At 40.6% G+C, this 27,653-nt stretch overlaps 3 protein-coding genes and 1 long non-coding RNA gene across 5 annotated transcripts; 1 reads left to right on the top strand and 3 right to left on the bottom strand.

Annotated features, from left to right (window-relative positions):
- Positions 1-1,243: 1,243 nt before the first annotated feature.
- On the bottom strand, positions 1,244-9,815 carry fem1c (fem-1 homolog c). Its single transcript, XM_023275769.3, has 6 exons — positions 8,431-9,815; positions 5,112-5,281; positions 4,805-4,993; positions 4,179-4,690; positions 3,517-3,693; positions 1,244-3,267 (listed from the first exon to the last, which is right to left on the bottom strand). Exons 1-6 carry the CDS (start codon positions 8,972-8,974, stop codon positions 3,003-3,005), a joined length of 1,857 nt encoding a protein of 618 aa, XP_023131537.1. The 5' UTR covers positions 8,975-9,815; the 3' UTR covers positions 1,244-3,002.
- A 705-nt stretch (positions 9,816-10,520) lies between these two features.
- On the bottom strand, positions 10,521-15,103 carry tmed7 (transmembrane p24 trafficking protein 7). 2 transcript variants are annotated; one of them, XM_055011704.1, is made up of 4 exons: positions 15,083-15,103; positions 14,582-14,776; positions 13,871-14,116; positions 10,521-12,666 (listed from the first exon to the last, which is right to left on the bottom strand). In XM_055011704.1, exons 2-4 carry the CDS (start codon positions 14,738-14,740, stop codon positions 12,430-12,432), a joined length of 642 nt encoding a protein of 213 aa, XP_054867679.1. In that variant the 5' UTR covers positions 14,741-14,776; positions 15,083-15,103; the 3' UTR covers positions 10,521-12,429. The 2 variants fall into 2 exon arrangements, with proteins under 2 accessions (XP_054867679.1, XP_054867680.1); XM_055011705.1 differs by having other exon boundaries at positions 15,075-15,093.
- A 2,296-nt stretch (positions 15,104-17,399) lies between these two features.
- Positions 17,400-26,257, top strand: LOC111577013 (RNA-binding protein MEX3B-like). The gene is made up of 5 exons (XM_023283074.3): positions 17,400-18,188; positions 19,375-19,613; positions 19,767-19,812; positions 20,996-21,732; positions 22,375-26,257. Exons 1-5 carry the CDS (start codon positions 17,558-17,560, stop codon positions 22,783-22,785), a joined length of 2,064 nt encoding a protein of 687 aa, XP_023138842.1. The 5' UTR covers positions 17,400-17,557; the 3' UTR covers positions 22,786-26,257.
- Positions 17,442-19,247, bottom strand: LOC129349159 (uncharacterized). The gene is made up of 2 exons (XR_008602059.1): positions 18,720-19,247; positions 17,442-18,213 (listed from the first exon to the last, which is right to left on the bottom strand). It is a non-coding gene; the product is annotated as an uncharacterized LOC129349159 (long non-coding RNA).
- Positions 26,258-27,653: the final 1,396 nt, after the last annotated feature.

Here is a 27,653-nt window from a genome sequence, read left to right as displayed (position 1 = left end):
AATCGAATTTTTCATACATTGCCATTTCATTTTTAATAATTCAAATTGAGCAAACTGAAACGATGTGCTTCATATTCAGTTTCTAAGTGGCACAGATCTTACACAATTCTTCCAATTGTTGTCGACACATCTCTGAAAACCAAAAATGTGAACCTCATGGCGGTGCTACAGGAAAATTCAGGCTCACCAAAGTCACCAGGGTCCATCATCTGACTGGGCACAGTGGATATTTGTACTGAATTTCATGGCAGTCAAAAGATAAGTACGGCTCAACATCAGCACCGTGCCATTCCAAAGTACTGTATTCAACAACTGTCTGTGGTTCCCAGCTTCAAGATTATTAGTTCCTACTGAAAATCTAAATATTTTAAGGCTTTTTTTCTTCCCTAAAATAGACATAATTTCAGCCATGATATTTCTTGAGGACTACTCTCAGCTGTGGATTATTACAGTAAATGATGTGTTTTAAATGTTTTTGGACAAACATTGAGTAATATGGCACAGGGGAATAATGTACTGCATATATATCAGGTTTTAGACACACAGAGAATATTTGTTTGTGGGTTCAGTTCATTGTTGGTTTTGGTCTTCATGGGAATTGTTAGCTCAACAAGACATAAATACTCAAATCTCTGCAGAGTCAATGGTCAGCCGCTGCCTTTTCTACTGCTTCAAGCAACGAATAAACTGAACAATCCATCCATCATCGTGTTTTTATTTGGGACAGTTCTTGGAAGCAACTGGATGCACAGCGTGAGTAGCCCATCCTGCCATGTCAAAAGGGTTTCTGGACACACTCCAGTCCAGAGGGGTCCGTTGTGCATTTTCTGTCAGCTCAGATATCTGGAATGAGTCCACTGCTCAGTGAATCTGCAGGAAAAGCAGCAGGAACATGGACTCAGTCTGTCTGGAAGTTCAAAGGAATCCATGGGAAATACCAAAAAGCAAACACGATGGGTTTTGGTAATGCATACCCACTTTCATAGCAGTGCCTTTGTGTACACATTAACCATGCTACTGTGGGCTTGTATTTTAATTTCAGTCATGACTAAAAGCAGCCTTTCTCCCTGTAAAATGGTGGAAAAGATAAATATACTTTGCCTTTCATCCTAATTAGGCCATTTGAAAGCGGAACCAATTAAAATTTAAATGCACACACCCACACATGCTAAGACTTTATACCAAAAGTTCAGCGACCTCAATATTAGCCCACACCGGGAAATAAAGACATTTGGACAAGGGGACAAGTGCAACATGGGTTTATTGTCAAACTGGTTATTAAGACATGAACTTGATTAATGCCATATCAAATCTTAAACTCCGCTGTATAAAGTGCAGATTCAAATCAAGTTGCCCTGGGAGTCCTCATACATTTTCTAAGTCTGGTTTTGAGCCGTCAGGTTAAATAGACTGCAATATGAAATCCTACAAATTATGAAAAGCCCTTTTTTCAATCCACACATCTAAAGCTAATGTGCAAACAAGATAATTCACAAAGCTTTACTATTCTGTACGTCGAGGCATCCTCCCACTCATGTGTCTTCAACTCTCATACAATTGGACGACAGTTGTACAAAATGAACAGAACTATCCTAGCCGTAGCCTGGTTTGGAGTCTAGGAGTTATGAAAGGTTTTCAGCAGTGATTGGTGGTTGATATGCAGCTGCTGCACATGCACAGTGGGCCAATGTTGATAAACTACCCAGACTTTTCTTTTTGATCAAGATTATTAAAGAATGATGGCATTTAAAGGTCGGCCATGTATGAACGTTAAGAGGTCACTTCTGTGTACAGAGCCTGCACTCTCAAACGGTTGTCGACAGTTAGTTTGGCCGCTGTGGTTTCCAGTGGCAGTCATGTGCATTATGGAATCTCCATGAATGCCACTTCACCAAACTCCTGTCCTCATTTTGTGTAAGTTCAAAATCATTCCGCATACCAGAAACACGCTTGCATGGCACGCACACTTTCACGCATGCACACGCACGCACACGCACACGCACACACACACACACACATACATACATCACTCAAATCCATTCGCTCTTCTCACAACAATTAGTACAATGGTTTTGCATCCCCTCCTCTATGAGCGAAGTAGGTGGATACCGAAGAAAACGGCAGCAATGAGGTAAACACAAAAACTCATGAGAGATATTGCACAGACAAGTGCCGGTACAGAATACAACAGTCTCTCTTTCCAACAGCCTAGCCTGTGCATAGGAAGAATAAAGCACTTATGGTGGTCGCACACATTAAACCCTTCTTGTAAAGCTTTGTTATACACTAAAGTGGGAACAAAAAATGAGTGTAGAATCCACACCACTTGGCAGATATTCAGATTTGCATGACAAAAACTACATGTATTGTAAAAGTACAAACTGAGGAAGGGTCCATGACTGTTGACAACAGTGATGGGACAAAAAAAAAAAACAAAAAACCTGAAGTCCCAGCATATGTAGAAATGCCTCAACCCTTGCTCTGAGAAGAGAGAAGCAGGCAATGTTGAGACTGGATCGAAGCCAGCATGGAGAAAAATCTCTCAAGTTTCATTCAATAAATAGCGTTGTGGAATATGCAAAAAAATTAAATTTTCTGAAGCAAAAATACGTAAACCCCTTTGCTCTGTTCATCCAGAGATACAACTGTGTTTGTCCATGTTGCAATCCACTCCTAATACATCGACACAGATTGGGTCTGTGATCAGTCAGAGCCGTGGCTCTCTGAAAGATAATGGTCACTCATTCCTCCATTTAATCCGATCGTTTTTCAGTCCATCCTGGTTAAAAGAGGATATTTTTGTGCACATAAGTCTTCAAGTTCATACTTTCCCAACAGTTTGAATTTGCAAACCTAACCCATATAATCATCCTTCTGCTTCTCAAACACCTTGTAGGTCGGGTGTTTAACTATAATGCTCCTTAATCTGTTCAGTCCACTCGATGTAATCACACTCCCCTCCTCTTTTCATCCATCCATCCCCCTCTACTCCTTCACAATTATTATCTGTGGAGCAAGACGAAGGCCTCTAGTTTCTCGGGAATGTTTCCCCGATAGTCGAGGCTGTGCTTGATGATCGCCCTGGCGGCTAGGCACTGCAGCGTGGTGTGGTTAATGGGCTGGATGACATTCCTGGCCAGCTCCTTCTCGTCCAGGAGGTCACAGGCCGTTTGTTGGAAGGCATTGGTGCTGTCAAAGTGGGTCCCACAGGAAATCAGCAGGTTCATGATGTCTGGGTGACCATTAGATGCCGCTATGTGAAGGGGGCTGGTGGGGACACAGATGTTAAATCCGTAAGATGATTACTGTGTGCAACATAACATCACAGATTGGTTCAGACTGTTAATTTGTAGTGTGCTCCCTTTGCTTTCATTTGCCTTCTTTGTATACAGAAGCCAAGTTGTTTCTCTATTATTTATGTCATATATGGATAATATATGGATAAAACTAACCCCTGATGAGTAAAAGAAAATGAGTAAGTGAATAGCAAGCAGGTAAAAAACAAACTGAACAGACCTGTTGTCGTCTTCATCTCGACTGTTAACGTCTGCCCCACACTCAAGAAGGATCGAAGCGACTGTGAGGGAGGGGAACTTGCAAACAGGATAGCGGCCCACACAGGTGGTGTTGCGGTCGACTGCCAAATGTAGTGGACTGTAGCCGTTCTTACCACACGGCTGGAGCTTTAGGAATCTGGAGATGTGGAAAGATGTCAACTTGTTAAAGAATAGCAACAGGGTGACAATGAACTGCAAACATCCTCATCACTATGAGAGCAAGCCAAAATTTCAACTGAGAGTGAGTTTGACTCTTATCATCATTGTGTAAATGATTCATTGACATGATTTCACAGAAGGCCTGTGGCAGAGGTGGAATGCATTATTTAGTTCAAATGATCCCCTCTTCTGTTCTGAAAGAAGGCTTTAAATGTGCTCTGGGATTCCAACTACTAGAACTTCATAGTACCAAAGCAGATACCAGGCAGAGGATGACAGAGCCATTTTCAGAAATTAGGTCGTAGGAAATCACTGTCACAGAAAATTCTTCATACCCTCCCAACTGCCATATTTTGTACCCAAACATAGCCTCCTTCAACATCAAAACTTACTGAGGTGATTCTGAATAGAATTTTCTCACTAAAAGCAAACTATTGCCCAAGCACTGACATAGAAACACACCTATAGATGGTTTCCTTCTTGAAGTGGTCTTGCTCTGCAGTACATGGCACCTTCTCCAAAAGACAAATGAGGTGCAGGATAATTGAGAGGGCCTTGCTGAGCTGAGCAGGGTCGGGAGGCATTGGTCCACTTTGTTTAACTGCTCGCTCAATCTCCAGCACACTCTTGGACAGAATCCCCATCAAGTCCTCAAACGACACTGATGTCCCCAAGAGCCCCTTGGCCCTGTCCTGCAGCATGAAGGAGAACAGCTCAGCAAATGACAGCAGACTGGAGGCTGTCATGGGACTGAGGGGGTCCAGGTTGCTCTGCTGCATGTCCAGCGCATACTTCCACAGATTGATGCAGCGCTCAAAGTTTCCAGAGTCAGCATAGACGGCACCTCGGTAACGGATGTAGTAGGATGTATCTGGATGTTGTGGGCCGAGTATTCTCTCACGGATGAGCAAAGCTTGCATGCGCATCTCATCTGGGTCAGATATCAGTCCATCCAGCTCTTCTCCGTTTGTTACCTAGGAAAAAGATTGAGAAGATGAAAAGGTTGTTTTTCACCAAAATGTGACAGTGTCAGCAAATGGTAAAACCTATTTCAAAGCCATTAAATACAGCTGAAAACACAGACTCACCTCCCTGGCGTAGTCATATGCCATGATCAACTGCTTGGGTTCTGGTTTATGGACAACGTTGTTGCTGTCCATGTACCTGAGGTCCATGGCTCTTTTCCAGTACTTTAAAGCTCCAAGCAGATCTCTCTTTTTATCTACAAACGTAGCCCCCAAGAGCTCCAAGGCATCAATGCGCTCTGTGTGGCTTGTCTGCAGAGGAAAGAACATTATTGTTTGTACATTTCTCCAAGACAAATATTTAATAGATTCAAAACATCACAGCCTCACACACGTTTGACCAAGTTTTTATGGTAACTGAAAGCCTCACCTGTTGGTGCGTTGTCAGGTAATCTACAATGTTAGTGTGGCCTGTAACACTGGCAGAAAGTAGTGGTGTCATGCCGTATCCATCCTGCTCCATGGAAGCTCCATACTGTAGCAACATCCGCATGATCTCTAGGCTGCCCGACTCTGCACAGTCGTGAAGTGCTGTGTTGCCTGAGAAAAGAGACGACACGTCTTATAATAAGGTACAGTTGTGTTATTTATAACCAATCAGACACAGTCAAAGACAGTGCTACCTCTCAGTGGTTTAGCAGGACTTTGGAGGCTTGTGAGTTTGTACAATGCTGTCATCTGTGATATTTATTTGATAAGAACTTCTTGAAAGTTGCCACTAGTTGAATTTTTGCAACCATTATCCTAAGTTCCGAACATATTTATAGAGTAGACCACCTGATATTAGAATTGTTGTTGATGCTGCCACAAGTTCATTTATCCACCTTGTGCTCACCCATTCAGGTGACATGTGTCATACTCATAGTCTGTGCATGTAATAATGCTAAAATCACACCCATTCAGATAGAATATCACAGTCTTGTTTAAATCTCTAGCACAAATTTATGGGGAAATGAGCTGATTGAAAACTTCACAGTCGAACACACACAGTCACGTGCTGCAAACCTGTGCCAACATAGTCTGACAAAATTTACAATGATTCATAAATTTCCTTCACATAGTGTGCAGTGTTTTGAAACAACCTTTGACTTGTTTGCTTTCACCTGGTGGGTGAGTCACGTTGTAAGTGAAACCTTGCAAGGCTGTGATTTACAACGTGGCAGAACAACACCATCCAAACATAATGGACCATGTTTTGAACTGTGTGAACATGTGTATTCATGTTATAGATTTCCCCACTGAAAATGCACAACAAGCAAATTTTAAGCTTCTATACTTGCAGTCAGTGCCGATGCTAAAGGAACATTTTTGTTACCAAGGACTCCAACCATGACCATTTTCACTATAACTGTATTTACGGATGACACAGCAATGAGTATAACTGAAATATTGGTCATTCAGCAAATCTGGTTCAAATTTCAACCAAAAAAAAAATGGTTAAAGGGCAAAAAATACAGCTTCTTCCTCTACACTTCCTCAAGTTACCCCTTGACGCCTGAATTTATTTACAATTCAATAAAAAACATTTCTTGTGTATTTTTGCTTTCCAGCTGATGCTAAAATAAGTGGAGATTGTTAATTTGTCTATTACACATAGAACGGATATATAATAATAACAACAGACATATAATAATTAGGTCCCACTCCGACTGGTCCTACAAGAAACCAGTGCCTGCAAAAGGTTCCGAGGTACATATTGAACATGCTCAAACCGGCACTGGGGGAATGGATACGCTATCTCGGCTGCAGTCTGAATGAAAGTGGTATGTTGCGAATTCGCGATAATAGGCTTCAAGGAGTTAAAGAAAGCACATGCACACGTGTGAATTTATTTACTTAAAATAAATGCTTCAAGTAAATAAATACAATAATCTGATTATTTTTTTGATCCATGCCCACTCTTGACAAAGAGAACGTCAGGGGCAGTAACACTAAACCTTTTCCTCAGTTAATTCAAGAACAAGTCAAGCTGGATTACCAATGCAAAAAAATGGTGTAACATCAGTGGTATGGTTTTGCATGACTAAATACTTTCAAATGATTATACAATTAATGTTCAATATGTTTCAGGTATCAGAAAGACAATTATCATGCGTTGCCATAAATTTACCTCAAAACCTGCCGACACCAGAGGTGACACTGTTTCTTTTGCAAAATGGAAATGTGTTGAGCATTGATTGTCTGGATGATAAACTAATTTCCACAAACAAAACAAGTTAACCTGGAACTCAGGAATCCCTTCCAAGTGCAGGGATTAGTCCAAATACCCTTCTTAGGCCTCTTAACAGAATTTAGGCTACCTTAAGCACACATGAAGCATCACACTAACAGGTAGTGCACTGACAAAACATTTTCAAGCAGTTCGGTCAGCTGTGATTCTTCTGTCATGACTGTTGTGCCCCCCCCCAACTTGCTTGCTTGCCTTCCTTCAATAACACAAAGTCTATTGTTTTTGAAAAATGTTCCGCTTCACATCTATACACATTTGCTCCCTCGTGTTGTTTCAGCTGTTGTTATGTGAAAGGCAAATGTTTGAAGGGTGGGCTTTAAAGAGTGCTTTCCACCTTAATCATCACTCATGCAGGCTCATATATTGCTTTGTGCACAAAGAAGCACATGCCTCTTGCTCTTGAACTGGCCAGGAGGACATGAATCAATGTGGTATCAGACACAAATTAGCTAAAGCGTGGCTCATTATGCAACCCAAGGATAAGCTACAACAGTACAAATCTGATCAATTAAGTACTGTAGTACTTCAGTAGTAGCGTAGGAGGTGGGGACTCAAATACGCCAATCTTATGTATGTGTCTATTGGCAAGTTTGACTGTGTCGTGTATGAGGTTTAACACAGAGACTACACAATACGGACAGATTTTTAATGTATACTCATTTGGAAGACACTGAGCATACAGATGCTTTGAGGAGAAGTTGACTCTAGTGCATGAGAGTTTAAGGGCATCTTGGTATCTTTTTTTTCCTGGTCACTTTTGAAATTTACTATAAAAATATGGAATTCAAGCCTACCACAGCTGCTGAGGTCCATGATGACAGGAACAATGCACATTTTCCAGCCCTCTTATAAATTCACAATGGTCAGTAGTGCACACTGTAGTAGTACATACTTTAAAACAGGGTAACACTTTAATGATTTTCTTTACAACTAATATTGTATTCTGAACGAAAAATAACCTACAGACAGATGGACACTGGTTTTCCCGGGTTTGTAAAACACCATCTAGGCAGAAAATAAGATCTTTCAGACACACCCAGACAGACACGTCCATGTTGACGTAGCCAACTTTCGGCGTTGACTGTGAAACCAGAAGTTCGTGCTACTCTGTTGAGTCATTTCCAGACAGAAAAATGCGAATGCTTGGATTATGTCATCTGATATTGTTTTTCCTGGCTAGAAATCAGAAAGTGTACAATGAGATGTCTGTAAGTATATACCTGCGTGAAAGAATTTCCCTGGTTAAATCATCATCCTGATTGAGTCCATTATTTCTTACAGAAACTACCTGCTACAAGATCTAGAAGCTTATTATCCATTTATCAATCATGTGCTTCACACCACCAAAGCGTTGCTGTGGACTATGGAATCCAAACCTTACTCAATTCAGAAATGTAAAAAACTAACTACAAAATAATAAAGGAGATACTGTATTCTCATGACACTGTATGTCACTCACCTTTTACACTTTTCCTGTTGACATCTGCTCCTTTCTCCAGCAGGTACTGAGCTATCTCCTTGTGGCCTTTGTAGCAGGAGATCATGAGACACGTGTGGCCATGTCTGTTGGCCACCTCCAGGTCTGCTTTGTGCTCCACCAGGTATTTCACAATGTCTAGGTGACCGTCAAAGCAGGCTGCCCTCAGGGGTGTTGAGTTGGTGAGGGTCGTGCTGTTGACAGAAGCTCCGTGACCCAGGAGCGACTGGACCACCTTCAGGTGACCCGCCGCAGAGGCAGCCCAGAGAGGCGGCGCTCCCTCAATAGTCTCCCCGTCAAAGTTCACCGAACCACCGACCTCAACCGGAGCACTGCAGCACTCCAGCAGATACTCTACCAGGTCCAGGTGGCCATACCGGGAGGCCATCAGGAGCGGGGTGGCTCCGTTTGTTTTCTCGCCCATTAACTTGGTCACCTCGTGTCCATCTTTGTTCTCCAACAATTTCTGAAGCAGCCGGAGCTTACCGTCTCTGGCCGCGTTAAATACTGCTGTCTTTAAATCCATTTCTAAGAGTTCGGATCACTTTTAAAAAACGAAGCTATATCCGTGAAATAATAGGTCAACGATCGGTCGAGGTGTAGTTCAGCTGTAGACATGTAGAGCTCGGGACCCTTTGTTTACAACCAGCCCCGACATTCTCGCTAAACCAATTAGCTAGCGTTTTTTGTTGTTTTTGGTTAAAAACTCACAGCAATACGTGACTTTCTAAAACTTCGGCTTTCTAAACTTGGCAACACCGGTCGGTTTTGTGAATCTTCAACTCTACCAAAGACTCAGACGTTTGAGACGACCCTTGGTCCAGTAATACATTTGTCGCCGAGTTAGCAAGGTGGCTAGTCAACTTCCTCGATCAATTGAGCTAACCGACTAGCTTCGCTTAGCTTGAACTACTTTTCACCTCTTTACTGATCGCTCCGCCGAAACTCATCCGAGGACACTTCTTCCCCTCCGAGGAGCCCTCCTTCATTAGATCTGTCTCCTTCGCTTGTCATTGTTTCACAACATAACGTTACTCCTGAGACGGTATTTATATTCGCTTTCCGAGGGCCGAGATGTAGAAATCCACCCCTACCCGTTACGCCGTGCTGCTGCTGCTAGCTTAGCCTGGAAAAACGACGTTCGCTCTGTTGTTCGCCCAAACGAGGAGGGGATATCCCCGATATCCAAGCCGCGTTTCTCTCATACACAAACAAACGTCAGTCGTTACCCTCAAAATGGCGAGTAATAGTCGTCCGTGTAGCCACTCAGCAAGCGGGCACGACAGTAATCTCACCGATAGAGAACGTAAATAGGGAAGGCTAACCACCCACGGCTCGACCGGATGATCACGACTCAGTTTCTGTCAAATCACAAACCCAACGCAGCCTTTTTTTCTCTACTGGGGCGAATGACTGACATGTGAACTATCCAATCACAGAGCGGCTCGCTGGTTAGGCAGCCAATAGGAAAAAGCGAAGGGCTAAAAGCTCCCGTACAAGCAGCAGGGACCTTTTCTTTATGGAAAAAGTAACAACCACAAAATAGAAAAACCAACGATAAAAGATAGATTAGAATACATACTTTGTATCTGCTGGATTGATTTTTGGAAATTTTGTGTGGGCGCAAAGCTGTGACGGCTTTGATTATATCACTCCCTACAGGATAAAAGAAGCATAACCAGACGAAGTTCCCAGAAACCACACTTTAGAAAGAAATATGTTCCATGAGCAACTGAATTTGAATGATTCAACTTTAATAATTATACAAAACAATGTATCTGAATCACATACATTAAAAGTGAATTTGTCAGACTGAAACTGAAGTCGGTCGTTCTGAAACTGTATTTGATCATCACTTAAAATTTAGAATAGAATATTTACCTCCAATTTTCAAAAATCTGACACAGCAATCATAACTCAGATTCGGTTTTAGAAATTCAAATACAGTTATTTAGTGCAACTATCCAATTTAAGCACTGCAAAATCGAAAATAAAGGATTTAGCAAGTTTCTAGTGGCATATATTTCTGCTCATACTTTTTGCCTTTATTTTATCAAATAAATGCAAGTATCAACATTTTAAACAGGAAGTTTATTCAGCCATCCCAATAACTTAAGTCCCCACAATGTCTCGGAGCAGAACTTGTGTCCTAACGTGACCTGCCAGCAAACAAACTTTAAGGGAAACACCAACATTGCACCACATATCAAAACTGACAAGGAAAAAATGGTGAGCAGAGGGACAGTAACAAATAAAGCTAAGCCAAATCAGAAATAAACCATGGGGAAAAATAATAAAGCTTTAATACAGTCTCATGAATCACTTCTGACCAACAGAACTGAACAGTATAATCATGAAAGGAGTGAGTTTTTGGTCGTTTTCAATGAGTTAGGTGTAAAAGTTTGACATAAATGTAAAAAAAATAAACCTCAAACAATTTAACAGTGGTGTTTTCTGTTGTTGCCAAGAACTGATCTGATCTCAGCCACATTCACCGATGTTACACAGTTAAATTCTACATGTGAACTTTACATGGTTCCACTTAGTTGAACAAACTACCTACAAAATGTAGTGAAAGAATTAATCACTACATGGTTAGAATCCTTTTTTCTACATTGTGAAATGACAACAATGAAAAAGTGAAAATACCAGAACCAGTAATGTTAGATACAGATCTCTAAATCTTACTTTGTTCTTTTTGAAAATAAACTGAGCAGTCAGTGAGAGATTAAAACACCAAATTACAATTACAACTCAGTTACTAGAATTACTGTATATTCAAGAAATATTTTTGCAATGAAACTAAACTTTACAACAGTGCTGCAAAAAAAAAAAGGTGTCACTCCACAAGATAAATAAGTTGTTACACTTCAAACCACAAAGGCAGAACTACATATAACATTGCATTGGAACCGAGAAAGACAAAGATTTTAGAAGCTGGTGTATTTAAAACTGTTGGCATTGTCACATAGCACACAAAATGTCACTGTCAAATACAAGAATATTGGTTATTTTTTACTTGTCTCCCATAAGGTCACACAGATGTAATAAAGAACCCCCATACCTTTACCTTTTATATTATGATTCACCTCAAAGTGGTCAATTTGAAACGTTACCACAATGTATAACAATGTAGAGCAAATGGAAATAAAAATAACACAAAATGACTCATTTGTTTTTAAGGAACTGGGTCTGCTGTTACTCAAGGGAGATCATTAGCATTTCTAACTTCAATCCTTCAGCCCAAATACAATCTTCTGAAAGCTAACATTGATTAAAAGATGGGTTACTCTCTGCATAGCACACTCCCTTCTAATACCTCACCTAAAATGACAAAGCTGATAAAAGCAAACACAGTATCTACTATTTCTCTTAACACAGTGAGGTTTAATAACCAAGAAAAATGCAACAGATTTTTTCTAACCAAATACAACCTTCGTGGAGAAGCACCCCTTGCATTGTAAGTGTGGTTTGAGAGCCACAGATAAAAGAAAATATCTGCAGCATCCTTACACTATGAGTACATTTAATCCTAACTTCCACTCCCTTGGTTTTTTTTCAGAGCACAGTTAGGGCTGAAAAAAATGGAAAGGATCAGGCAGAGGGTATGAGATGACAGGGACAGAAAAAGTCAAAAATATGACCACATTTAGAAATGATTCTAAATATTCAAATTATTTAAGGTTTGCTTTAACCATATGATCAGTGCTCAAACAGCCTCAAATACAGATAATTACAAGCCTTCTGTTTTTCTTTTACCCCTCAAAAACATTTTAAACCCGCAGCTTTTTCCTCAAGACTTATTTGCATAAAGTTTCTAAGAGCAGCAGTGCTGAATGAGGATGTCATGTCATATTTTGTGATCTGGCGGTTTGATATGATCCACTTTCACATCAGCACTGCTGCTCTTGAACACTCTATGCTCACATCCCAGGTGCAGATAAACGAAGTGATGAATCAGATCCCGGAGCTCAGAGACTGTTATGATCCGACACGTGTTGTAGTGGTCTTTTTGTCAGAGAAGAAGCTTCTCAACAGGACCACCTGGCTAATGCTGACCACCAGAAGGATAATGGCTTCTCCAATGGACCAGAACGCAACGCGGGTGTTGAGGTCCTCTGCCCGACTACGTCCTTGGGCCTCTCGGAGGCGGAAATGTGTCTGGTAGTCCATGACTGACTTCAGAGCCTCATGGATGGACACGCAGGCTGATTCCATCTGGGAATGGTGGAAAAACAAGACCAAAATAAGATCTTTGGAAAATAACTGAAATGTTTAACAAGCCAGTCTTAACAGCGTGAACTTTCACAAACTTAAAGGGACTTGGGAGCAAAATATTCTAATGTTATAACATCTAAGTTAATATATATATATGTATGTATGTATGTATGTATGTATGTATGTATGTATGTATATATATATATATATAGATAGATAGATAGATAGATAGATAGATAGATAGATAGATAGATAGATAGATAGATAGATAGATAGATAGATAGATAGATAGATAGATATTGAATATTAGGATCGGTTCCTATAGTAACGTCTGACGGGGAGACACGTTGGGCGAATTCATGAGACGAATACCGATCGCACGACATCATCCGATGGGGGGGACAGGGATGGGGATATTGGGGGGGGGGGGGAGAGACCTCCAGTCTCCTGACCTTTCTTCTGGGAAAGAATGGTTCTAATCAGTAAATGATTCTTCTGAGTAGCACTATGTCACACCTCCAACCCTGTTTAACTGACTGAATTCCAAGATTTTAATCTTTGTGTAAGAAAATTCTGTTGGGGTACAGCTGTAAGTTAGCCCCTTGAAGCCTGTTGTCGCAAATTCGCAGAATACCACTTTCATTCAAACTGCAGCTGAGATAGCGTATCCATTCCCCCAATGCTGGTTTGTGCATATTCAATACATACCTTTTGCAAGCACTGGTTCCTCATAGGACTAGTCGGAGTGGGACCTAATTATTATATATCTGTTATTATTATATATCTATGTTCTATGTGTAATAAATAAATTAACAACCTCCACTTATTTTAGCATCAGCTGGAAAGCAAAAACACACAAAAAAAAGATTTGTATTTAATTGTAAATAAATTCAGGCGTCAAGGGGTTAAATGAAGCTCTGACTATATTGTAAGACAAAATTACACATACATGCTAATATTTCTCAAGTTTGCCTTACTTATCTTTAGCTTCCCAACCTCAATTGTCCTACCCTAACAAGTTCAATAAAATCAACAGCAGAGTGAGACATAAGGAAAAGTGTATCATTCCATTATGGAACAAGTATTTTCTCTAAAATTTGCCAACAGTTTCTCCTTTAGATAAAATATAACTTGCATTCTCTCCCTTACACACAGACATACAAAAACATTAGCTTGCATTTCTACAAACGCATGCATAGCTTACCTGAGTGAGAGCAGTGACTCTGTTCTCATTGGGAAAAAGTGGAGGGTCATCGCCGACCTGGAAGTCAAAATAAACCGTCTTGTGTGTGAAGGTGGAGAACTCATTGCTGAAGCAGAACTTGTAAGTGCCATTCTTGGATGCTGTGAAGGTAAAGCTGTCATATTGCTTCTTCATCTCCTTGTAGAGCGTAGTGCCATCTGGGTCCTCCAAACGACAGTCCACATCATAATGACCACCTGTCACTACCTGGGAATCCAAAGAACAGAGGACTATTTGTTCAGTAACACAATGTTACAACATTTGCTTTTTTTTTACACTACTTATTGTGTCCAGTACAAAAGTGTCAAAGATGATGGGTGGACAATATGGACCAGACTGATGACTGCCTGTATTTAACTAGAAAATGGATGTTTGTGACATATTTAAGTGTAAACACTGAGTATGATGGTATATCGACATGATTACATCACATGACAGCCAAATATCCAAATGCAGCTCTTGTTTTGTTTATCAAAGAAACGTTAACATATATTCGTCAATGGAATAGCTGAAGATTTAAGGCTGCTCATTGTCCTGCGGTGTTCATCTATAAAATCTGACTTGAAGTTGATTAGCTACACTCAATTCAACTTTTTGAAAATGGAAACTGCACATTAGGACTAATGGTGAGGCTGGAAGGTTCGCTTTTGTGTTGAAAGAGAACACACGCACCTGAAACTCCAGTGTACACTTGGTGCCGATGATGATATCCTCGTAGAAACACTGCTTGGCGTTATCTGGCAGCTCAAACGTTAGCTCAGAGCCTAGCACCCACCCCCAGAGCAGGTGGGCCCACAGCACCTGAAACAGCACCCGAAACGATCCGTACATCCTGAAGACCGACAGCCAAGACCTTCAAAAAAAAACCTGCGGAAATAAACATTGGAGGACCTTAGATAAAATCAATACTGACGGTGGCAAAAATGATAAAAGCGACAAAGCAAACCCGGACGTTGATATCAACGACAAGTTGTTAGCTTAAAGCTAACTAGCTAGCTAGCTGGCTGGCGTTTGTATTTTATAGACAGAAAGCAGCTTGGAATTTGTAACATTTTCCTATAGTTAGTGTGTTCGTATATTATTGTAGCACCGGTGGTCACTGGAGTTAAAGTAAATTCAAACGTTTACATTTCTTAATTCATTATTTAGCACCAGTCAGAATTACCTACTCACCCCAAAGTCCTCACCCTTATGCGACTAATGCTTAGCTACGTATTACAAACGTGGAACGGGATTGGCTATCATCGGTGAAGGCCCGCCTTATGATGTCTTTCATTAGTCAATAAAATAAAAGGAGGGGCGCTGTAAGATCACGTGGGCTACGTCCACCTACCACAGACTGAAAGTTAAAAAAAAGAAAAGAAAAAACCTTTCATTTACAGCCTTTGCCACATAGATGGGAAGGAAGCGTGTCTTCCTCCTCCGTGGCTGCTATTACACTTGTGAAAATGACGCTGTATCGGGTAGTTTATACAAGACCAGGATTTCCCTTAAAAGACTGACATATTGAAAACCTGACTAAATAACATTGCACAATATAAAATGATTTATATTGTGCAAGACTGTGGCAGAAGTCCCAAATCATCATCAGCATATTTTAAAATAGATTCCAGTCATCACAGAATTTATAGACAGTGGCCAATATTACGTCAGCATTACATTTCTGTGATGTTTGGGGTAGCTGTCAATTATATTCAGCACTGTTTAAACCACGTACAAAAAAAGCTAATACTCTACTTTGCCTTTGATGCACCTTTCTCTGTATGTAGTCACCACTCTGTGATCTTTAAATATTACAAGTAATAATCTATCAACACTAAAAAAAAAGAAAAGTTAAAAAGTTCTCTTTTAATTAAACTTAGTTAAACAAAAATAAACACATTTCAGACAAGTGTTAAGCAGAAATTTGTGTCACTCAAAGTTTTGATATAACAATTTTTACTGTGAATGTACATTGATTCCAAATATTGGCTATTGGTCGTCTTGATTACTAGTAATTGATATTAATATCAGTCTTGAAAAAAAAACACATCTGTAGTCATTTATTTATTTGGTCTATTCATCTATATAGTTTATTGACCCTCCAAGGTGAAATTGTCTTTTTTGCATGTTCCAGTTTGTTCAGAAGCCAGGATCAGTGTCAGCCACACTGTGGGGCAGATAAGGTTAACAGCTTTACTCAAGCTCCAGCAGTTGCAGCTTGGTGGTGCTGTCGTGTGAATCTCTGACCCCAGTTCAAATTTTGTATAGTCTAATAAACTAATATTGTAAAACAATCTGTGTGCACAGTTCTGATGGTAATACATATTCCACATTAATCCCTTCTGATTTCTCATATTGGAAGGGATGTGTTTATTTTTTCCTTTGACAACAGTTTTTTTGTAACAATATACAATCTCTGTTCCTTCCCTGGAAGCTCACTGTTTTATTCAAGATCACTTTTCCCATTAACCCTCCTGTTGTCCTCATTTACGGGCACCAAAAAATATTGTTTACTTGTCTGAAAAAATTCCAAAAATTCAGCAAAAAAATTCCCCACATTTCAGAAAATTTGCAAAACCTTGAGGAAGAAAATTCCAAGAATTCCTTAAAAGTTTCCCTTAAAAGTTTTATTTAAAAAAAAAAAAAAGTCCCCCAAAGTTGGCAAGAAAATTCTTGTAAATATTTTCAATAATGAGTAAAAATCTTCCAAAAAAAACTTAAAATATCTAAAGTGATTACATATATATCAGTAAAACTTCTAATATTTTCTTTAAGAACATTCACAAAAAAAATCAACCAAAATCCAGCAAATTTCACTGGATTTTGGTTGATTTTTTTTTGTGAATGTTCTTAAGAAACATTTTTAACATTTCTTTTTTTCCACCAAAAAAATGTTCAAAGATTTCCCAAAAATGTTGAAAATGTGGACATCAGAAGTTTCACTGTCAAAATATTTTTGTTTCCACATTTTCAAACTTTCAAACGGGTCAATTCTGACCCGCAGGACGACACAAGGGTTAAAGTAAGTTGAGGGCAGTTTTGTATTTTGAACTCGTGGTCAGCTGTCTTCCAACCAACATCTACTTGCAATTAGAGGAACAGCATCTTTGGACATTTCCCATAGACATGAACACACAGCCATTGTGGTTGGCATGGAGTCAGATTCACATTGGTCTATTTGTCGCCTTTGCATGACTAATACTTAATGTCTTTACCCTCAATCTATGCATTATATTAAAAATGTACTTCTCTCTTCTTTTATCTCTGTGTAGAAGGAAGATGCTACAATGGTTGTCTCTTTACTGAGATATCTGAATTTTCTACAGCATTACAATGGGGTATGTAACCTACTGAAAACATGTGACTAACATTAAAGTACTATTATTGTTAACACACGCCATCCCTGCATGATGCGCACTGCCTGCGTCTTCCTGACAGTTGTGAATACGCGACTGACCTCAAAACAAAATCTCGCGTGATCCAGCAGGACGAGACTACAGTATAGGGAGGGCTGCATGGAGAGTTTTAGAGACAAAACAAAAGCAACACATTTCAACTAACTGGCGCTGGTCGCTTTTTATTTTTATTTTTTGTAAATCAAAACAAATTTCATCCATTATTCATATCGATTTCAGTTCAACGGCAATATTCTGAAAGTTTAGCATTATGCCCAGTAGCACGTCTTTGCTGGAGGCCGATGAGGGAGAGTCCGAGGTCCCACCGCCGCTTGTGCACGCTTTCGCCGGTATGGGCCTTGAGGAGCACCTCGGCACCCAGAGCCAGACCTCCGAACAAGCAGATGAGAGCCTCTCCTTTCCTCACCACCAGCTCCCATCGGTCTCCCATTTCAGCCTCCTCGGTACTGTCCTCGATTTGAAGCCCCTGCATCGGCCGCCCTCGGGAGATGAAGTGAACAAAACGGCAGCGCCCGAAGACGAAGAGCCAGAAGCTGTAGCCGCCGATTCCTCTGGCTGCACCACTGGCTCGTTGCTAGCGCAGGCCCACCGACACCAACACCTCCCATCGGGGCCGGGTGGCTCCGTGATGCCGTCCGGAATGGAGCCCCCTCACGTCGAGACGGTGTTGTTGTACAACGTGGACGAAAGGGATGATACGGGGATTGGCGGCGGCGCCTTGCCACCGGCTAACAGCATGGCGATGCTGCCGTCCGGCGTGTACGGGGAGTCAGGCTACGAGGCCGAGCCATCGCTGTTGTCTCGGCGAAAGAGCGTCAACACAACAGAGTGTGTGGCCGTGCCCAGCTCCGAGCACGTCGCGGAGATCGTGGGCAGGCAGGGTGAGTCGTTGTCTGTCGGGTGGTTCTGGTAGATTGATGAGAAATAAATAAAATTAAATTGCTAACGGGAATTTGGACGAAACTTCTTGGGGTAATAAGTCAGGCAGGAGTAAAGCAAAATATGACACAAAAAAGCCTAAAATCGCGGGAGTCCATTTGGTTAGTTAAATAATGTTAGAATTTACAGAAAAGAACAATGCTAAAAAACGAATTATTGTCGTTTATTTTGTCGCAGTTGAGAACTACTGTTAGCTAGCTAGTTAGTAGTAACTTATTGTTGCCGTCCTCACTTGTCTTAACGCACTATTTTACATAATTAGCTAACATTTTTGTAAATTACAATTGATGCTATGGGGTGTCTAAGTAGCTCAATGTAGTTTTAAACATTTTGAAATCTTACATAATTAAACCAGACTGCCATTTAGCATCTTCAGCTACAACAGTTGATGCTAGCTTGAGAACTGCTAGCTTAGCACTCCTCCTAACTGGGTCAACACCACCCTCGCCCAACACCCTCGAAGAAAAGTTTACATCACAAGTTCTATCAGCCAGCAGATCCCCCTGTGTCTCCTCGTTTTGACAGCTCTTCTGTATTGTGGATGTTTTGTCTGCGCTTCGCTGACAGTGAGTCTATCCCCGGCCGTGCCTTGTCGTGCTAAAGCAGGCTTGGCTTTGTCTCGGAGGAGAGCATAAAGAGCAGTGTGTTGGTCACCATTGCTTTGCCACATCAGCTGCAGGTTATGCTTAGTTCCGTGACATGAACAAGACGCACAGTTTTTACCAAGCACGTCTCGTTTTTCTTAGACATCAAAACGCCTTTTATCTGGCCCTTTACACAAACTTTGCATAAATCATTGGCAGTGTTGGGAGAGTGTTTTCATGTCGTACTGGATAGCAGTTGGGGGAGGGTGCACAGACTACGATGTTGACAACAACAGGAAATGGCTCTACTAATGGTGTTGGACTCTCAACCACTGCTGAAAGGAATATTTAATTTATAAGCTATGCAACTTTTAAATGCCATTAATGACTGGAAACTTAAATGCATTTGTCATTATCTTTTATTAGTTCATTTAAGAGATACCGGACCTCAGAGTTTAATACACATGTAATGTGGTAAACCTTTAAACTGAAGTAGAAATAATCCAACTTTTTTCTGCCTGTCTTTATTACTTGATCCTTACAGGGTGTAAGATTAAGGCACTTCGAGCTAAGACCAACACCTATATTAAGACACCGGTGAGGGGCGAGCAGCCTGTCTTTGTCGTGACAGGGCGTAAAGAAGATGTGGCCATGGCAAAGAGGGAGATCCTGTCAGCAGCTGAGCACTTCTCCCTCATCAGAGCCTCTCGAAGCAAGCCAGGCCCTCCGTCAGCTGTAACCGGTTTAGGGGCCCCTGCTTTACACGGACAGACAACCATTCAGGTGTGCACGGAATTCGTATTGAAATTTAGTGACATTCTCATGCACTGAATCAGTGAAATGTGTTCAATGGAAATGGCTGTTTGTCTTCTGTTTTTTGGATGTATTTGTCTTTTAAAGTATGTATAGTTACCGCTTGTCATTTCAAATCTGCAGGTGCGGGTACCATATCGTGTTGTAGGCTTGGTTGTGGGTCCCAAAGGTGGGTTTTGTTTTTACTCAGACATTTGATGTGTTTTGAAGTTGCTGGACATCAAGGTGTTAAGAGATTCTATGAAATGCAGGCACAGAGAATCCTAGCAAATACATGTATGAACAGGTGTGTGATGACATAGACCAACAACAGCAAATTGTAATTTAAGGCAACGGTTGTTTTGTCGTGTCAGATCAAGTCTCATTGTGTCTGGTGGAAGTGTACTTTTTAATTTATGAACAGCCATTTGTTTACTTCTGAGCCTGTAAAGGAAATTGTGAATTGTCTAAGGGATGCCCAAGTGAGTCTTTAGCTGCTTTTTGCCTCTGAGAGTCTTAATATTTACAGCTTGACTCCAGAAGGTTACGTTTTGCTCTTTAACCCTTTGCCCTGTTGACATTATCACCTCAGTGTCAGAAATCCCTGGGGTTGATTTGTAAATTGAACCTCAGTGGTTCTCAACCATGTGCCGTTAAAGCACTGAGAGTGAGGTAGCAAGTGAAAATGATGGCAGAAAACAGTGTGCCGCAAGTACGGAAGCAAAAAACGCTGGAATTTGAATAAACATTACAAGGATTAAAATCGGCATTTCTTGCCCATTAACTGTAGCACATGAATTTTGCAAACAGATGCCAGAATTTGTTTCTGTGCATCTCTGGAAGACATCCTCTCTTTTTTTTTAGATGCATAAAGTATTGACATTTGAAAAGGTTACTTCACTAGACTGGAACATAGAGTGTTGTGGTTAGGTGCTGTGCCTTTTAGCCACGTGAGTCACCAGGACAGCCTGCAGTTTAGTGCTGTAATTACTGCACAGCTGTGCGTCTTCCTCTTTCAAAGTCAGATTTTATTATTGGAACGAAACATGTAGTACAATTGCTCAAACTCTATAATGCTGTTGTTGTGACTATGCTGTCTTTAAGCTGCAGTGAATAAGTGACAATGAAGCACATTGATCTGTTAATGTTCTCTTAATTTCTGTTGTGAATTTATTCATAAATGTTACTACTATTTTGTTCTTGACACTTAGCTTCTTCACTTCTTTTTTCATGCTCCCAGAAATGATCATACATGCCATCTGTACACTAATTTTAACGATGTAGTCATGTGGCATTGTGATCACAGCAGTTACAAACTTGGTATTCAATGGACAAATTTTTAAGTACCAGAGTTGGTCTGATTTATATTTCAGGGGCAACCATCAAACGCATTCAGCAGCAGACCCACACCTACATCGTGACGCCGAGTCGTGACAAAGAGCCAGTGTTTGAGGTCACAGGGATGCCGGAGAACGTGGACCGGGCGAGGGAGGAGATAGAGGCACACATCGCCCTCCGCACTGGAACCTGCGGGGGCATTGAGGCTCCAGGTGTAGACAACAATGACTTTCAATTCAACGGGACAGATGTCAGCTTTGAAACCTCTGCAATGGCCATTGGGTTGGGGGAGGCCGGGTGGCTTCACGCAGGTGCATCATCGCCGAGTGGTGGTAACTTGCTGCCAATGAGCATCAACGGTACTCAGCGAGTCAATAGCAATATTAGCAGTGGTGTCAAGATGTCTTCCACCTACCGCAATGACAGCTCCAGTTCCCTGGGCAGCGGCTCCAGCTCAGCTGATTCTTTCTATGGCGCTGGGAATGGTAACCGAATGGCAGATTTCAGCCCAACCTGCGGGTTTAATGCCAACGCTAACAACAACAACAACAGTAATGGCGGCAGTACGAGTTTCTGGTTTGGAGACAGCCTTCTTCCTGTTGGGTCTGAGGAGCTGGTCAGCCTTGGAGGTGGCAGCGGCAGCTCCTCCTCAGGATTCGACCCTTTAACCATTTCCACTGCCGCTGCCTCTCACCCTCCTGCACAGCCACACATCTGGAGCCCCTTTGTGGACCACCAGTCCCTCCAGGCCTTCGATGCTCTTCAGTCTCAGGTAGGTGAAATGCAGTCGGAACATCAAGGCCTCCTGTGCAGCAAGAAAAAAAAACATCCTGCAGTTTAATGCAATTTAAGGTTAATGTTTTGCATTTTTATTGACAACATGACGGTGTGAATTGGGACCATGGTTTGAAAATTGCAGTATCAAACCTGTTGTTGCAATAATGGATAATCAAATTAACTGTCTCATGTACAATGGCAAACTGTTATTGTATTTAAATAACATATCACTTATCTAAAATTTACCTATTTTTAAATAAGTATAATTGGTAAAACATTAGCCCCTATTGGTCCCTTTTAAAATGCATGATGACTATGCCTGTCTGGGTTAGTATACATAAATCTTGTGAGCTTATTTATTACATTGGGCCACAGTAATTTAATATCCTGACTGCGATGAACGTGCACATCAGATAGCTGGTAGTGTTCGACACTTCAGTTTTAACATAAAGTTTGTTTTCTGGCAGAAATCACTTCAATCTACTGTTAACCTTTTTTTCCATTAGTAAAAAGAAATGGGTCACATTTTTGAAAAAATATTGTTTTTTTAGTCTTCAACTACAAGTGTAAATGTGCTGTATTTTTTATGCAGTTGTACTTGCATGATGATTGTGATGGCTTGTTTTTTTTTTTCCAGACCAGTCAACCTGGGACACCCCGGCTCTCTCCAACCTTCCCAGGGACAGAAGTCTTGGAGCATCCTCAGGCCCAGCGTGTCCACCGAGGGCCTTTCGGCTCGGCCGGGAACCTCGACGCCCACAGGTTCCCCTCTTACAGCTCGGCCTTCTCCTCTTCCAGTGAAAGCACCGCCTCATCATCCTCTCCTCCTGAATCCTCTCTCTCCTACCGGCCGGGGCTTGGATTAGCGGGGAGAGGACAGGAGATATGCATCCACTGTATGGATAACCAGGTGATCGCTGCCTTGGTTCCTTGCGGCCATAACCTCTTCTGTCTAGAATGTGCCACCCAGATATGCCAGGGTCCAGAAGCTGTGTGCCCTGTGTGCCTGTCCCCGGCCACACAGGCCATTCAGCTCCGCAATATGTGATTTTAATCCATTTAATTTGACAGCTGGTGAGGGATCAGCCTCCTCAACACGTCTTATGTTTGGGGAACTTACAAAACTGACCCCGAATCAATGTCTAGGTGTGACTTCACCCCAGCTTTGTTTGCGCTGGTGTTTGGTTGAGAGAGGTAAGGAAAAGTAGGTGAATAAGGAATGATCTGTATTTAGGGCATGGGTTAGGGTTTTCAGCCCGTTCATGTGCCTGCTATTGTGAAGTCTTCTTCCTTGATTGATTGATCAATGGGAGGGTCGGAAGCCCTCTATGTAGCATTGGGTGGGTTGGGATATATATATATATATTTTTTTTTTTTTTTGCTCATCATGATCTTTGATTTACATTTTTTTTTCTCCTTAAAACATTTAGTTACCAGTTTCTGGCTACCTATAATTTGAATTTCTTTTAAATCTACTTTGAATTCTATTTGAAACGTACTGTTGGCTTTTGGTCACTGTTTATTTTGTCTACATCTCAAACGTTTTATCCATTTTTAAAAAAGATTTGCTGCTACAGTTCGTTATGTGTTGAACTACGGCCAAGCCCCTTTGCCTCTCAATTATTGTGCTTGTGGCAGGAAAACTTGGAAAGGAAAAAAAGCGAGCACGTTTACATATAGTGGGTCCACACATATGACTGTGTATAATAGTATACTCCTGGTTACTACAACATTTGAATGCTGCAGTTAACTTGATTTAATGTACACATTCTACATCATCCTGTCAGGTTTCACTCTATCCCAGATAATTTATTTAAACATCATCAGGCTGTTGACTTGTGTCTATGCTACTTTAAAATTCTATGATGTTTACATTCTCCAGATTATAAATAGGAATTGCTGATATTACCGCTGTATTAATAAGCATGCAGACACACCCCGGATGAGTTTTTAAACCAAGTGGGTCAAACCTGCAACTGCAAAGTTGTCACACTCCAATGGCAACCTCTTGTTGCCTCAGGTCTCTTTCTTTCCCGTAATAGAAACAACAAGTGGGTAGCTCCTTTTTGTGCCAGGATGCTACCCCACTTCAGGATCGCCACGTTGCTTTCCATTTATACTTAAAACACAGCTGTTTACGGTAAACTTGTGCCTAATTCCGTTCTAAGTAAACAAAAGAAACAACTGGTTCTGCGGACACACAGTGTTGCTTTGTCTTCAAACAAACTTGTGGCCTTTTTGGAAAGCCTATATTTAACTGGCAACACTATCTACAAATCCAGATCTGGGCTTGAAAGGAAACAAGCTGACAGACTGAAGTCTTAATGTATTTGACGAAGTTCCGTCTCTGAAATGCATCTTGGTGGAACAAAGGTTATATCACAGGGATGCTTTCTTTTGCTTCCTATTTTATTGAGCCTTTCTTAAATATTTAGTACCTATTGCTTTATCTTATCCGCACCAAACACTCATTTCGTTTTTTGTTTTTTTTTTTCCATATTTTTCCTGTCTCTTTTCTTTGCCTTTTTCTTTATATCTCGATTACATCTTGGTATGGGAAACAATGTGCCGGTTTTCAGACAGAAATATGTGCACAGCTTGTACTTTGGGTAACATTCCTCCTCCCTGGTATTGCAGCCACTTTCTCAGATGAAACGAGTACAGCTAATTATGCTTACTTAAACTTCACCTGAGAGCTGATATGAAGACAGCTGTGATCTGAAACAAATCCCCGCTCTGTACAGGCGGGTTGCTGATTTGCTTTTAACCACCTTAATAATCTGTGACTTGAATGTTGAACCATGTACTGCTCCACCCTGAGGCTGTGTCGTCACACCTAGTTGGTAAGCAATCAGTAAAATAATTCCATTGGGATGTAAAATTGAGATGAAGGCCATCCGCTGCTTTACTCTGTAATCCCACATCTTGTCTGCCAGGCCTATGCAAAAATCATATCCGTGTGTTCACCATTCAATGAAGCACTATAAATTCAACTCCTCGGGTTTTAATTACAGAGCTCAAACAAACTTGAGCTTAAACTTGCAGACAGACATATCCCTTCAGTTTTTTCTACTACGTTTCAGTCAGTGTTGACCTTCAATACCTGCTTTACTGCATTGACGAGATGTTTCAATGGTACACACCTGGCTTCTGTGTTTCATCTCATATGCTGTTGTCCTGTGCACTACTTAAGCACAGCCTTACCCATGTCGTATCACACTATTGATTATTTGGGACAAGCACATTATGATTTATTTTTGGTTTTTTCCTCCCTTCGGTGCATGCATCTGTCCGTTCATTTTCCTGGAAAGCAGAGAAAAGGTACAAATTGGTGGAAATCATCTCAAATCTTAGCTTTAAACACCATTGTCTCTAGACTTTTTCAGGACTGAATGAGTTGACTGAACATTTTGAAGGGGAAGCAGCTGGAATGATTTCATCTTGGACTGTGCTGACACTACAGAAGGTCAATACTGTTGCTTTGTTGTGTGGACACTGGACTGCAGTCCGTCTAGAATTCCAGCTGTAAACAGTATTTGGGAGATATTACATCGCTTAGCCATGTTTCTTAAATATTATCTTTTTCATGGGTGATTGAGCTTTCCTGAGGAAATGGAACCAAACAGAGTCCCTAAAGTGCAAAAAAACCCATCTGCTTCTGTCCCCTTGGGTCTTCTATCCGTCCCATTATTTTACTTCTCTCAGCTCTACGAAGGGTCGATTTCTTTTTGCTGTCTTTCTCTCTCTGAGGGAACGCAATACACTTGTCAGCCCTCACTTTATTGACATGAATCTATTGACATTTTTGTGTATGTATTATATAATATTACTGTTAATGACTGATAAATATACAGAACTTATTTTTTATTTTGTTACATTTCATATATATACATAAATATATCTATATTAAAATGTTTACAATAAGATTTTTAAATTTTTTTTGTTTACTTTTCTCTGAGTGATAAAGTGAATGAAGAGTTGGAAAACAGAAATGTTGCAGAAGAGTGTCAGTGCTATCTGCTTGTAGTCTAGTTAATAGTTTACAGTATTGATGATAATAGTATTGATAGCTGCCGTTTAAACCTAGTGGAAAATGGAATGTGCATCACGAGCATGTCTTCATAATTTACCGCCTATGTAAAAGATCACACTGCAAATGTAAAAAGGCCAAGGATTCAAGCTGCCTGTCCTGTCTGTACACCACCAAATTAAGAACGGTATACTATTAAAATGTATCTTAGATTATATATATATAAATACATATATTGTTAAGCTGTACCAACAGTTCAAAGTATTTGCTAATTTTACTACACTTTTGTTATGTATATGTAGGGGGAGTCTTATGGCATATAAATTCTTCAAATTGAGTCAGGAGTTTAAAAGCAGACTATATTTTATAATGGCCTTTTAAGTTATTGCGGCCAAAGCACTGATATTATATATTTGCTGTAAAGAGAATTTAAGAGTTTTATTTTTCTGATATTAAAGTTACTTAATAAAGACGGTTTCATTTAAAGCCATGTCAGACTACTGTCATTCATTGATTATGCAAGATTTAATGGTTGAACCTGTTTCTATATTCTGCTGGATCCTTTCCAGGGTGATTTATTTATTTATTTTTAAGTGCCTTATTTCACCAGAAGCAAACAACACACTTATGAATTATCAGCATGCAAGAGCCTTGTAGGATATTATTAAGATTATCTGGTTTAAGTTTGCACCAGTAAAGAATAGTGGTAAAAAGAATGACCTCAGAAAGGCAATGATGCTGCTTCTCAAACCCACACCTGAGAGCCCCAGTGTGAAGATGAAAACACCACATTTGAAATCCCAATTTGGTTGTGACGGCTCTTGTAAAAAAAATTTTAAAAGAAAGGCACGTCACAGCGGTTTTCAGTGTGCTCGGTTAGGATTTCAATAAATTCCCCTCCTGACTGGGCCTCAAATGTCTTCAATATATAATTAAAGCTGAATGATGGAAAGTAGATCACACTGTGTCTGTAGTCTTTTTTTAAGGCATTTCACACCCACTCGTGTGCTTTTAGCTGAGGCTGACTAAACATCAGCTCGAGGCGAAGGTGCATGGAGCGCTGCTGGAATTACAGAGTTACTGTTCAGAATATGCTTCCTCACAGCAGATGTACTTTGTCTTGCTCTGTTCTAGTCAGGTGTGTCATTAGGCAACAACACACAATCAATCCCAGCACCTTGAAACTGAATAACCCGAAGGAAATACAGCCCTGATTATTTAAACTTGTGATTTTCCTCCTGCTAGTTTTCTGTAAAAAGGCTGAAATGATGAAGGTGTAACTTCTCTGCCTTCACGGGTTCAACAGAGCAGACAGGAGAGATGCCAAACAGCCTGTCAGTGGCAAAATAATTGAAATCTGTCACATTTTTTACTCACTGGGGGCTCATTTTTCAATGAAATATGAAGTCCTGCACCTTTATAGAAACAGCCCAGCCATGAAGTAGAAGTACAGAGAACTCATAAATGTCAGTATGACAGTCATAATGCCATAAATCAAAAAGAAAAGAAAAAATTCAGTGATTATCTATTTTACAAAACTGGAATCCAAGTCCAGCATCTTCCCCAGGTGTTCCTAATGCTGGAGAAAAGGTGGCTCTGCATACTATAGATATTTTATTACCTACATTTTTATTTGTTTCCATACTTGTCCCCTATCTGCTGTGTGTAAACTAATAGTCCCAGAAATTTTCATCACATGACTGTTAGTGACTGCTGAGGAACTAAATTTTACAGTAAAAGTTGGTAGTATTGGCTGAGAGAAAAAGAATGTACCCACCTATGATATCTGTGAGGTTTGGCTGTGGAGTGTGTCTCAGGTCAGTTTTAAGCTTTATATTTAACTTCATATTAATCTGATCTCAGGTCAGTTTTAAGTTTAATATTTA

Source organism: Amphiprion ocellaris, chromosome 6, assembly GCF_022539595.1.
Source record: "Amphiprion ocellaris isolate individual 3 ecotype Okinawa chromosome 6, ASM2253959v1, whole genome shotgun sequence".
NCBI lineage: Eukaryota > Metazoa > Chordata > Actinopteri > Pomacentridae > Amphiprion > Amphiprion ocellaris.
The sequence above is the reverse complement of the archived record's forward strand: the minus strand, read 5'-3'. Positions and strand labels throughout refer to the sequence as shown.